This window comes from Balaenoptera ricei, chromosome 13, assembly GCF_028023285.1.
Source record: "Balaenoptera ricei isolate mBalRic1 chromosome 13, mBalRic1.hap2, whole genome shotgun sequence".
Taxonomy (NCBI): Eukaryota; Metazoa; Chordata; class Mammalia; order Artiodactyla; family Balaenopteridae; genus Balaenoptera; species Balaenoptera ricei.
In genome coordinates this window covers 91,769,233-91,781,479 of record NC_082651.1, presented here as the reverse complement: position 1 = coordinate 91,781,479, position 12,247 = coordinate 91,769,233, and the positions used below count along the sequence as shown (strand labels likewise).

The 12,247-nt window shown below is 36.2% G+C and overlaps 1 protein-coding gene across 5 annotated transcripts in view; it reads right to left on the bottom strand.

Moving 5' to 3' along the window:
* Nucleotides 1–12,247, bottom strand: part of NBAS (NBAS subunit of NRZ tethering complex) — a 341,753-nt gene that overhangs the window by 275,770 nt on the left and 53,736 nt on the right. For 4 of the 5 annotated variants that reach the window (XM_059942180.1, XM_059942182.1, XM_059942183.1 and 1 more), the window contains one exon: nt 7,428–7,496. The exons of the other annotated variant lie outside the window; for it this stretch is intronic. In XM_059942180.1, the coding sequence (XP_059798163.1) occupies nt 7,428–7,496 (69 nt within the window). The remainder of the gene's footprint in view (nt 1–7,427; nt 7,497–12,247) is intronic. 5 annotated transcript variants of the gene reach the window in all.

The window sequence follows — 12,247 nt, the reverse complement described above, 5'->3', positions numbered from 1 at the left end:
GTCTGTGAATTTCTTTCACATTTCTCAACTACGAATGCCATTTTCATTTTAATCATCATTTCAACAGTTGGAATGTTGGTCAAGAATACAGAACTTGGCAGGGAAAAGCGGAAAGCTCCAAGATGAGGAACAAGACAAGGATGCCCACTCTTGCCATTTTTATTCAACATGGTACAGAAAGTCTTAGCCAGAGCAATTAGGCAAGAAAAAGAAAAGGCACACAAATTGGAAAGGAAGAAGTAAGGTTGGCTCTGTTTGCAGATCACATGATATTATACATAGAAAACCCTAACGACTCCACCAAAAAACTGTTAGAATAAATAAATTTGTAAAATTGCAGGATACAAAATCAACATACAAAATTCAGTTGCTTTTCTATACAATAACAGTGAACTCTAGGAAAGAGAAATTAAGAAAACAATCCCATTTACAATAGCATCAAAAAGAGTAAAATACTTAGGAATAAATTTAACCAAGGAAGTGAGAGAGATATACACTGAAAACTATAAAACATTAATGAAAGAAATAGAAGAAGACACAAATAAATGGAAAGAAATTCCATATTCATGAATTGGAAGAATTGCTATTGCTAAAATATCCATACTACCCAAAGTGATCTACAGATTCAATGCAACCTCTATCAAAATTCCAATGGCATTTTTTACAGAAATAGAAAAAACAATCCTAAAATTTGCATGGTACCACAAAAGACCCAAGTAGTCAAAGCAATCTTGAAAAAGAAGAACAAAGCTAGAGGCATTATACATCCAGGTTTCAAACTATATTACAAAGCTATAATAATCAAAACAGTATGGTCTTGGCATTAAAAACAGATACATAGGTCAATGGAACAGAATAGAGAGGCCAGAAATAAACTCAAGCATATATGGTCCATTAATTTACAACAAAGGAGCCAAGAATACACAATGGGGAAAATAGTCTCTTCAATAAATGATATTGGAAAAACTGGATAACCACATGCAAAAGAATGAAATGGACCCCTAATTTACACCATATACAAAAGTCAACTCTAAATGGATGAAATACTTGAACATAAGACCTGAAACTGTAAAACTTCTGGAGAAAGCATGGAGTTGGGTAAACTTCTTGACATTGGTCTTGGCAATGATTTTCTTGGATTTGCCATGAAGGCAAAGGCAACAAAAGCAAAAACAAGTGGGAATACATCAATCTAAAAAGCTTCTACACAGCAAAGGAAACTATCAGCAAAATGAAAAGGCAACCTATGGAATGGGAGAAAATATCTGCAAACCATATAACCAAGAAGGGGTTAATATCCAAAATATACAAGAAACTCATACAACTCAATAGCAAAAGACAAATAATCCAATTTAACAATGGGCAATGAATCTAAATAGACATTTTTCCAAAGAAGACACACAAATGGCCAACAGGTACATGAAAAGTTGCTCCACATCACTAATCATCAGGGAAATGCAAATCAAAAACAACCATGTATCATCTCACAACTGTTAGGATGGCTATTATAAAAGAGACAAGAGATGATAAACACTGGTGAGAACATAGAGAAAAGGGAACCCTTGTACACTGTTGGTAAGAATGTAAACTGGTATAGTCACCATGAGAAACAGAACAGAGTTTCCTCAAGAAATTAAAAATAGAACTACCGCAAGATCCAGCAATCCCACTTCTGGGCATATTTCCAAAGGAAATGAAAACATTATCTCAAAGAGATACCTGCACTCCCAAGTTCACTGCAGCATTACTCACAATAGCCAAGGTATGGAATACACACACACAATGGAATATTATTCAGCCTTTAAAAAGAAGGAAATCCTGTCATTTGCAAAAACATGAATGAAACTGGAAGGCATTTTGATAAGTGAAATAAGCCAGATACAAAAAGACAAATACTACATGATATCACTTATACATAGAATCTTAAAAAAAAAAAAAGTCAAAATCATAAAAACAGTGAGTAGAACAGTGTTTGCCTACCAGGGGCTGGGGGTTGGAAGAACAGGGAGAGGTTGGTGAAAGGGTACAAACTTTCAGTTATACGATGAATAAAGTCTGAGGATCTAACGTATGACATTGGTAACTACAGGTGATAACACTGTATTGTATAATTGAAATTTGTTAAGAGTAGGATTTAAATGTTCTCACACATATACACAGACACAAAAAGTAAATATGTGAGGCGATGCACGTACGTATTAACTCAATGGGGGAAAATCCTTTCACAGTGTATAGGTACCTATATCAAATCATCAATTTAACTATCTTACAATTTCATTTGTAAATTATATCTCAATAAAGGTGAGGAAAAGAAAAAGAAAACAGTGACTATCACTTACCACCTGCTTCGATTTACGCCATAAGGTTTTAACTTCATTAAAAGGTAGTCTAGCTAAATGATTACTTGGTGAGTTAGCATCCCTGGGTAGACAGCATGGGGCATAGGAAGAGGACTTGACAAAGATCTTTTTGCACAGCAAACTGTCTTCTTACATTAGTCATTCATTTATGGCCCTTTTAATTAACTTCACTGTCAATTCTCCTATTTACCTCCTCATCTCAAATCCCTTCCTAAAACTTTGCAAAAGATATCTTCCCTTACTTCATTGAGTCTTTTGTGTAGCAATGTAATACTAACAAAATACTACTGAAATTAATAATGTGAACATTATTTTAACTTCTACTTCTCATTTACACGAAAACACTAGCTCAAATGTCCATTTGATCTTGTGTTAATTAAAAACTAATTAAAGCCTTCTACTACTGGAGCAATATTTGGGGTAGGAACTGTGTGTTCTCTCAAACACTGCAATGAAACTTTTCAACTGCCCTTTCTAAAAGAGAGATTTTTTTAAATGTTAAATATCAGACCTTTGTACTGAGATTAGTTTAAATTGCCTCACTTTCTTCAACTGCCTATCATCTATATAGGACAATTAAAAATGAGTGATTTCCAATTTCATTATACCTTTCAAATGTACAAGCTATAGTAAAATCAAAGTACTGAATTCTAGTGCACACATTCAAAATGTTCTAAATTACTACATACGGTTAAAGGAAAAAAAAAACTCAGCTCAATCAAAGGTGAATTTGTAAGTACTGCTCTTCCAACGCTCGACAATTATTTTCTGAATATTACATATTCAATAATACATAGTACATGCCAGGCACTGTTTTATACTCTGGGGAACCTGCAGTGACAAAAACAAACATAAACCCCTGCCCTCAAGGTATTCAGTAGGTGTTCTAACCCACTGAAGTTTAGAAGTCTGACCCCAAAGAATAAACAGAAATCTATTTTCAAATCAAAAGAAAGTCATCCTCAAAAGCCTGGTTAACAACCTGAGGGGGGGAAAACTGTAAAAGTATGAAGGAAATAAAAAAGCCTTTGGAGAAAAAAAAAAGTTTCCAAGCCAATACCCTTTTCAAAAAAAATATTTTTTAATTATAAAACTTTAGTTTATTAAAACTGTGAGATATTTTCATGAGGATAGACATGTACACCAATGAAACAGAAAAGAGAGCAGAGAAACAGAGCTACAATGTACCCTCTGTAAATGTCTGTCCTGACAGACATTATATAAATTATGGTGGCAGTATATAAATTATGGCATTATATAAATTAGTTGGGAAAGAATACAGCACTGAATTAATGGTACTAGCCACATAGAGCATATTATAAATTAGATTCCTACTAGATCCAACAAAAAGAAATTCAAGATGGATTGAAAACTTACAGGTGAAAAGCAAAACCATGAAACTTTTAAAAGAAAACACAGAACATCTTTACAATATCAGCATGTGAAAGAACTTCGTAAGACCTCAAAGCCCAAAGCATAAAGGAAAAGATTTAAATTTAAACTTTCTGGAGGAAGGAAGGATGGGGAGTTCAGGATTAGCAGAAGCAAACTATTACACATAGGATGGATAAACAACAAGGTCCTACTGTATAGCACAGGGAACTATATTCAATATCCTGTGATAAACCATAATGGAAAAGAATATGAAAAAGAAAATACATATACGTATAACTGAGTCACTTTGCTCTACAGCAGAAATTAACACAAGATTGTAAATCAACTATACTTCAAAAAAATTAATAAAAAATAAAGTTAAACTTTCTGGTGACAAGAGAAGCTCAAAAGAAAACAAATAATTTTGATTATTCATATACTCTTCAAAAGATAATATATGCCAGACAACCAGCAGTAGATTATTTTGAATCATGTAAATTTGGGGTATACTAAACCACAATTAAAAAGGACCCACAGACTACTAATTATTGGCTCTATGATTATGGATACAAAGAAATTAACAGATCAGAAGAGCAGCCACCACTATCATTTATCATGCGCCTGCAAGGTAGCAATCACCGCCTTAGCTATTTTATATATATTCCCTCTAATACTATCCAATCAGTGTTGCTACTTTATAGTCTGACAAGTGAACAGAACAAAATGAACTAAATATTAACCATGTGGTTACTATATAGGAAAGCAGTTCCTCTTTAAAAATTAGCAGTAGTTGGGCTTCCCTGGTGGCACAGTGGTTGAGAGTCTGCCTGCCAATGCAGGGGACACACGGGTTCGAGCCCTGGTCTGGGAGGATCCCACGTGCCGCGGAGCGACTGGGCCCGTGAGCCACAATTGCTGAGCCTGCGCGTCTGGAGCCTGTGCTCCGCAACAAGAGAGGCCGCGATAATGAGAGGCCCGCGCACCGCGATGAAGAGTGGCCCCCGCTTGCCACAGCTAGAGAAAGCCCTCGCACAGAAACGAAGACCCAACACAGCCATAAATAAATTAATTAATTAATTTTAAAAAAAAAATTAGCAGTAGTTAAGAGATAACACATTTTAAAAGAGAAATAGAATTGCTGCCAAACTTGAGTAGTAAAAAAGATCATGCTTTCTGAGATAATAGGTAATTTTTAACTTGGGCTACTTTTAAGTACAACATATCTTGGCTTCTGCTTCTTCAGTTGTCCAACTAAGGGTTTAGACAAAAGCCAACAAGAGGTAGTGAAAAAAAGCACTAGATCAAGAGCCAACTCAAGACCAAACCCATCTCTGACACTATCTAGGTAGGTGAGTTTGGGAAAACCATTTCTCTTGAGGCTTTAATTTCTTCATCAATAAAATAGGCATCATAATGCCATTAATGCAAGCTTCCTCCGAGATCATGCGAAAGGACTTATAAGCTATAAAGTATTCACAATAATAAGGAATTATTAGATAATCTCTATGAGACCTGTCAGGTCTAAAATGATGGTGCTAAAAATCTATGCCCCATAATTATTTCTGGGCTAGGAACCACTGAGTACACACAGGATACTCATATAACATTCAGATATTTACTGAAAGGCCCTGATTTTAGAGTACTACTTTCATAAAGTCTTTTTAAAAAGTCCAAACAGTTAAGGATTCCAGTACAAGGTGTCAAAAAGAAAGATCAAAACGTAAGGAAATTAGTTGCTACTTTCTCCCTCCTTCTGTTCAATCATAGAGGATACCGATAAAAACAAGAAAGAGCTGAGTTCCACACAAAAGAATAACCAATAGCAGGAGGCAAGGTAACATGAATCTGGAGTTCCCAGGAGGTAAGAAAGAGTAAAAAGAAGATGGACATTTTATACTAATTGAAGAGAGTTACATTTGCCTATTAATATACCAAATCAACTAATAAATACAGCATTTAATATGTAAAGGATATGGTACAAAGGAAAGTCATGTACCAATATATCAATCCCCAAATAATTCTTGTTCTAAACATAATACAACTATGTTGGTCCCAATAAAATAACTACGGAACACAAACAATAAGAGACCATGGATCCTACCCCACAGCAGAGTGGAGCGTTCTGCAGTGTTCTGCGACACTTCCGGGACTTTGCACATGCTGCTCCCGGGCTGGAAACAACCAGCCTTCCCCTATCCGCCTGAGGAACTCTTACTCACTTCCAAATCAAGTATCACCTCCAGAGTTCAATGGTCCCTCCCTGCACCTCAACGGCACTTCATATTATATTACAGGACAGGTTATGAAACACGTCATACTGTCCTGTTCTACAGCTGCTTCTACATCTGACTCCCGCACTACACTGAGGGTTCCTTGAGGAAGCGCACTGCATTTTATTCATCTATTTATTCTCAGCTCTAACACCACGGCTGGCTCAAAGTGCGTGCTTGCTGACTGACTAAAAGAATAAATAAATGCTGAAACTCCACATAATTACTTAATTATCATCAAAAGAATTAAAAAATGAACCCTTTAAAATTTGTTAAAGATAGAGTTATTATTTAGATGGAATTAAAGAGAATGGGAAAGGATCCAGGGAGGAAAACAAAGTAAAGCTCTCATGCACTATTATGGTAACAGAAAGAGCAACAGAGGCAACACAGTAAATTAGAAAGAACAAAGTACATGGCAGAGGCCAAGGCATTTAGTCTTGCTTATGGTTCTTCACCTGCAAAATGAAGACAAACTGCTTGAAATGACTAAAGAGAATGCTAACTGGAAAACCGTAAACATACAAGGGATTAAAACTGAAAGTGACTTTCCAGACATAAAGAGTAGTGTTATTGCTCAATTCTACAGACAGAATACCAAACCAACCCAGAAGACGTGAATTAGTTGAAGTCAAGGGCACAGAAATAACTAGAACTCAAAATTTTAAATATATTAAATACAAATGCAGCAAGAGAATACGTGTTCTTATTTCTTACAATTTCCATATTTCTTACAATTTCCCTTAGTTAAGAAATTGAAGAAACGAAAATTAATTTGTTTGATTCCCCCCAAAACAGGAAGGAGTATGATCTGAAGCCCCATGTATGTCAAGACTCTTGTGAGAGCCATGTAGAGGGAATGAGTATACCCATCTCCCTCAGAGAGAGTGCCAAAGCATATCGGTATATTCAGGATGAAACTGCCAAGCATCTTTGCCATGGATCCATGTTTCTCCTATTGAAGAACAAAACAGTTAAGCCCAGGATCAATGTGGCTCATCCTCTTGAAACATGTATAATCTCAGATTTAGGAAGGAATCTTTTTTTATTTTAAAACCAACAAACATAAGGGGTATGTTATGGACAAGGATACAAAAATTCACAAGATAAAATAAGAAACTTCAAAGATATATAATGATTCCAGGAGACTTCTTTGGGCTATATCCCCAGATCCAAGAGGACTAGATTCATTCTTTAATTTTTTTTTTTTAATTTTCTTTACTGAGATAAGAATGATATACATAGTAAAATGCACAAATCTTCAGTGAACAGCTCCATGAATTCTTATTAATGCATACACCCCTGTAATGTATAATTAAGAGCAAATTCAGATGGAAATCTATAATATTCAAGATTCATTCAACTCCGTCCTTAAGAGGACCCTGGCGAAAATGTTTTGTAAGGTTAAGCCCATTTGTATTACCTGTTCTTGCCCCTGGCGACTGTAAAACTTGCCACTTAACATCCTTAATAATCCCAGGGTCTTTGGTACCTACAAAATAGACACACATCACAAAAAAAAAGATCAATGGAAGGCTTCCTCATTGTTTAAAGGCCTTTCATCATGAAATGAAAACTACAGCATATCTAGTATTTTAAGAAATGGTTAAGAAAATCATGGATAAGTATCAGAAATCTTGGTGAGATTTTGTTTTTGTTTGGGAAAAAAAATCCAACAAGTGACAAATCTTACAAAATGTACCCATAATCAAATGTATTTTTAAATACATATGTAACAAGTCTAGTACAATCTATGCAAATTAGAATCTAACGAGTGGCTCTTCTCAGATGAGGCTGGCCCAGGTTACCATTTTATCCTAGCATCACTATGGAAAAGGTCAATACTCACAACAGAAATTTCATTCATGAAGAAATTGATCCCAAACTTGAAAAATACCAGAAAAAAAATCACTTTGAAACAAGTATTTGAAATAATAAAACAAGACTATTTTTGTCTCTAGGTTTAAGAAATATACTTAAAGCAAGAGGGAGAGATGTGTATAATTTTTTAGAAATGGAAAATAAGCATTGTTGAAGTTGTAGAGAATTTGGAACACTGGTACATTGCTGGCAGGAACATAAAATGGTACAGCCACTGTGGAAAACAGTCTGGTGGTTGTTCAAAAGTTAAACGGAATTACCATATGACCCAGAAATTCCATCCTAAGTATATACCCAAAAGAACTGAAAACAGGTGTTCAAACAAATACCTGTACACACAAATGTTCAGAGCAACATTATTCATACTAGCTAAAAAATAGAAACAACTCAAATGTCCACTAACTAAAGAATGGATAAACAAAAGGCAGTATATCCATACAACGGAATATTATTCAGTTATAAAAAGGAATGAAGTACTGACGCACACTAAAATTTGGATGAACCTCAAAAATATGTTGCTAAATGAGAAAAGCCAGATACAAAAGTCTCATATTGTATGATTCCATTTATATGAAATTTTCAAAACAGATAAATCCATAGAAACAGAAAGCAGACCAGTGATTGCCAGGAGCTGAGGTGAGGGAACAAAAGGGAGTGACTGTTTAATGGGTTTGGTGTTTCCCTTTGGGGTGATGAAAATGTCTTGGACCTAGATAGTGGTGACAGTTGCACAACACTGTGAATGTACTAAATGCCACTGAACTATACACTTTAAAATATTTAATGGTCCATTTTATGTTATATGAACTTTACCTTAATTTAAAAGAAAAAGGCAAAGGGGGGGGGGGTGCAGTATTCTTAAACTGAGGTTAAAAACGTTCCTACCAGAACTGCTGAGCAGCTGAAGATGTTACTGACGGCCTAGCTCCACATTTCCTCCAAAAACAAGAAAATACAAGAAGAGAAAAATAAATCTGCATGAAAACCGCACCCTCACTTAACTTGAAGATCAAGTTAACCCAAACTTCAAAATCATTGTAAGTAGAAAGAGAAAAACCACCAAACTCCAGTGTGTCATCTCCACTGCTCTTGCCATCCCCACGCTCCCACCCACCCCTACCCAGGCCGACACACGGCTGGTGGTGAGCAAAAGCAGACTGAAAAAACACTGCAGGGTCCAGGAGGACAGATGCAACAAGCTAGCAAAGGGGACTAAGGTCAATCTAAAACCACTGCCAAAAATTATAGTCTAAGAAAACTTCCCAGAAATGAAAAAAGACCTGAATCTATATATTGAAAGAGCGAAGAGGTACCTGGGAAAATTAACCCAGAAAAATCAACTGCAAGAAATATTCCAGGAAGGATACTAGATTTCAAAGATAAAGGAAATCCTCAAGGCCTCCAAACAAAATGGCCAAGTAACATACAAAGAGAAGATAATTTGACTTGCATCAACTTTTCAAATTCCACATCCAAAGCAAAGCAACAATAGTGTAGTGTTTTTTTAAAGTTCAGTGAAAGAACAGGGAAACCAAAGATTTTATATCCAGATAAGTTTTCCTTCAAATGTCCAGGCTATGAAAAACAATTCTGACACACAAGAACTTAAGGAACTCTTCACCTATGAGCCCTTCTCAAAACATCTGTTAGAGGATAATTTCATCCAACCAAGAGGTGACTGGGAAAACGTCAAACAAAGGGACAGTGAACATTTTAAAATACATAAATGAACACCTATGACTAAAGAAACATGAGGATGAGGGTTGAAACTATCGCATAAATATTGTGTGTTTTGACAAAATAGAAATAATGCAACTAGAAAAGGGAGGAAAAAGGGGAAGGAAAGGGGAAAATAAAACCAACTAACTGATTGTTGTATAGGCAATTAGTAGGAATTAAAGAATACCAATAAACTGATAAACTGGTAAAATACTGGAGGGCACTGATAACATCAGTAAGACAGTTTCAGTGAAATCATGGAGATAAAGCCCCATTCAAGTGAATTCAAGAGAGAAAAGAAAAGTTGGAAATGGATCAAGTATAGATGACTTTTGAACACGCTGAAGGAAAGGGACAAATGGGCTGGTAGCAGGATTTAGTAGGTTCTAAGTCCCCTAAAACTAAAGAGTTTTTACAATGGGAAAAATAAATGCATGTTGTTTGCTGATAAACCTAATGGGCAGCAAGATTCATGATTTGGATAAACATCCTTCAGTTAGCACGTGTGAGATCCAGAGGACAAACGGGGGAGCTGGCCTTGGCTGGTGCAAGTGCAGTTCACCTGAAATAACAAGAGGAAAGGTTCGGAAATCAGGCGCATATGCAGGCAGGTGGTAGGATCTTATGAAAATATTCTGATTACTGCTGTTTTCTCAGGGAAACAGGATTTCAAAAACCCTGTGTTCTTTCCAGAACAACATTCTATACTGAAAAGGAAGCAGCATCAATAACAAAAAATAGTCAGTTTTGTTCATTTTTTATACATTTTTTCCAAAATTTCCACCTTAATAAAAATACAAATATTTTTATAAAAATATATATTTTATTTACATATTTGTATTTTATTTACAAATACAAATATGTAAATATTATCTACAAATAGATAATAATTAACACTGTAGAACATTTTATTGTTTATCAACAGCCTTCACATATATTACCTCATTTGATCCTGGCAAGAGCCTTAAGACACCAGTGGTAGGTGCTGAGCTAGAATTCCAATCCCAACCTTCTGACTCCTGAGCCGGGCTCCTTCCTTCCCCCCAGTGACTGAACTCACCCCTGGTATCTGCTATAGCTTCTTGCCCTTATTTGTGGGCACAGCTGTACCTCCAGTACAGTAAACCCCTTGAGGGCTGCTACCTGTATGTTCTGATACCTGCATCGGTGATTTCATGTTGAACAAATGAATAAATAAAACCATCTCCTATAGATGACACGGACATTAATTTGGAAACTCTGCTCAAGGTATATGTGGAATTTTGCATAGCCTCTTGTACAACCCAGCAGCCTCGTGAGAGGTGAGAATATATGTGTCAGCATTTTTCGGTCGATAGCCACCCAAAAACAATAGCAGCCTTAAACAAACAATAAGAGGTTCGATGCAAACAATATCTGCCACCTGACAAGAGGAACTAATCTTATAGTTTCAAATTACTTTGAGGTAGGGGAAGGTTACACAGAATGATTGTGCGTTTAGCTGCAAGACACATTAAAAAGGCACTAACATAATTAAAGTACACTTGCAGCATTTCAAGAAGTTTATCATACGGCGGAGCACTCAATTTGCAATTCAGTATTTCCCCCCACTTATTTTGTCACTGCACAAGCAATCTTCTTTTAAGAGACTCCAATACTGAAGCTTCAGGCCAGAGAGGGAAGGACCATACATAGCAGAGCAGATTCCAATACTTCAGTAAGGAGCAAAGTGAAGGCACGGAGAATTTAAAGAAGCCACGGTGAAAAAAGGTTTCATAGTACGTGACAGTCCTCCGTGCCTTCCCCTGTCCCAGACTCTGTCACAAATATACTTGATTACACAATATTGAAATGGCCCTTCACAGTTTGCCTACTTTCTCTCACCTTATATTCTCCACACTTACCAATTCTTTCTCTTTTTCCCTCAACCTTTAATTTTGACAAATTTCCTAGCTACTGAAAAGTTGAAATGATTACACAATGAAATACCAGTGTACCTTTTACCTGAGTTCACCAATTATTAACATTTAGCCACATTTGCTTTATCTGTATGTGTATGTATACTTTTTAAAAAATATTTTTTGACTGAACCATTTAAAAATAAGCTACAGGGACTTCCCTGGCGGTCCAGCGGTTAGTACTCGGCGCTTTCACTGCTGAGGGCGCGGGTTCAATCACTGGTTGGGGAACTAAGATCCCACAAGCCACGTGGCGCAGCCAAAAATAAAATTAAAAAATAAAAAAATAAGCTGCAGACATCACACTCAGACAGAGCTAAGCTGTAGACATCACACTCAGACAGAGTCAAGAGATAAAATTGTTCAAACTGTTTTCAGGATCTGCCATGATACATCTCACATATAAAACGACAAGCTGGGTGTGAAATCGGAGAGAGGAACATGACTAAATTATAACAAATATGAAATAACATGTCCAACTGCTAACTCACTCTTTTTTAAAAAATAAATTATGGGATAATCATCACAGCATAAATTTGACAATGCCAATGAGATGTATGTAATTTCACATGGGGAGTGAGGAAAGTGCTAAACAGGAGCTACAAAATCTGGTTCCACCCCTGTTGCCCTGTTTTTAGTTGTTAAGATCTCCCAGGGCCTTAGGCTCCTCATCTGTGAAATGTGGCTAATAACCCTCAAACTGGAC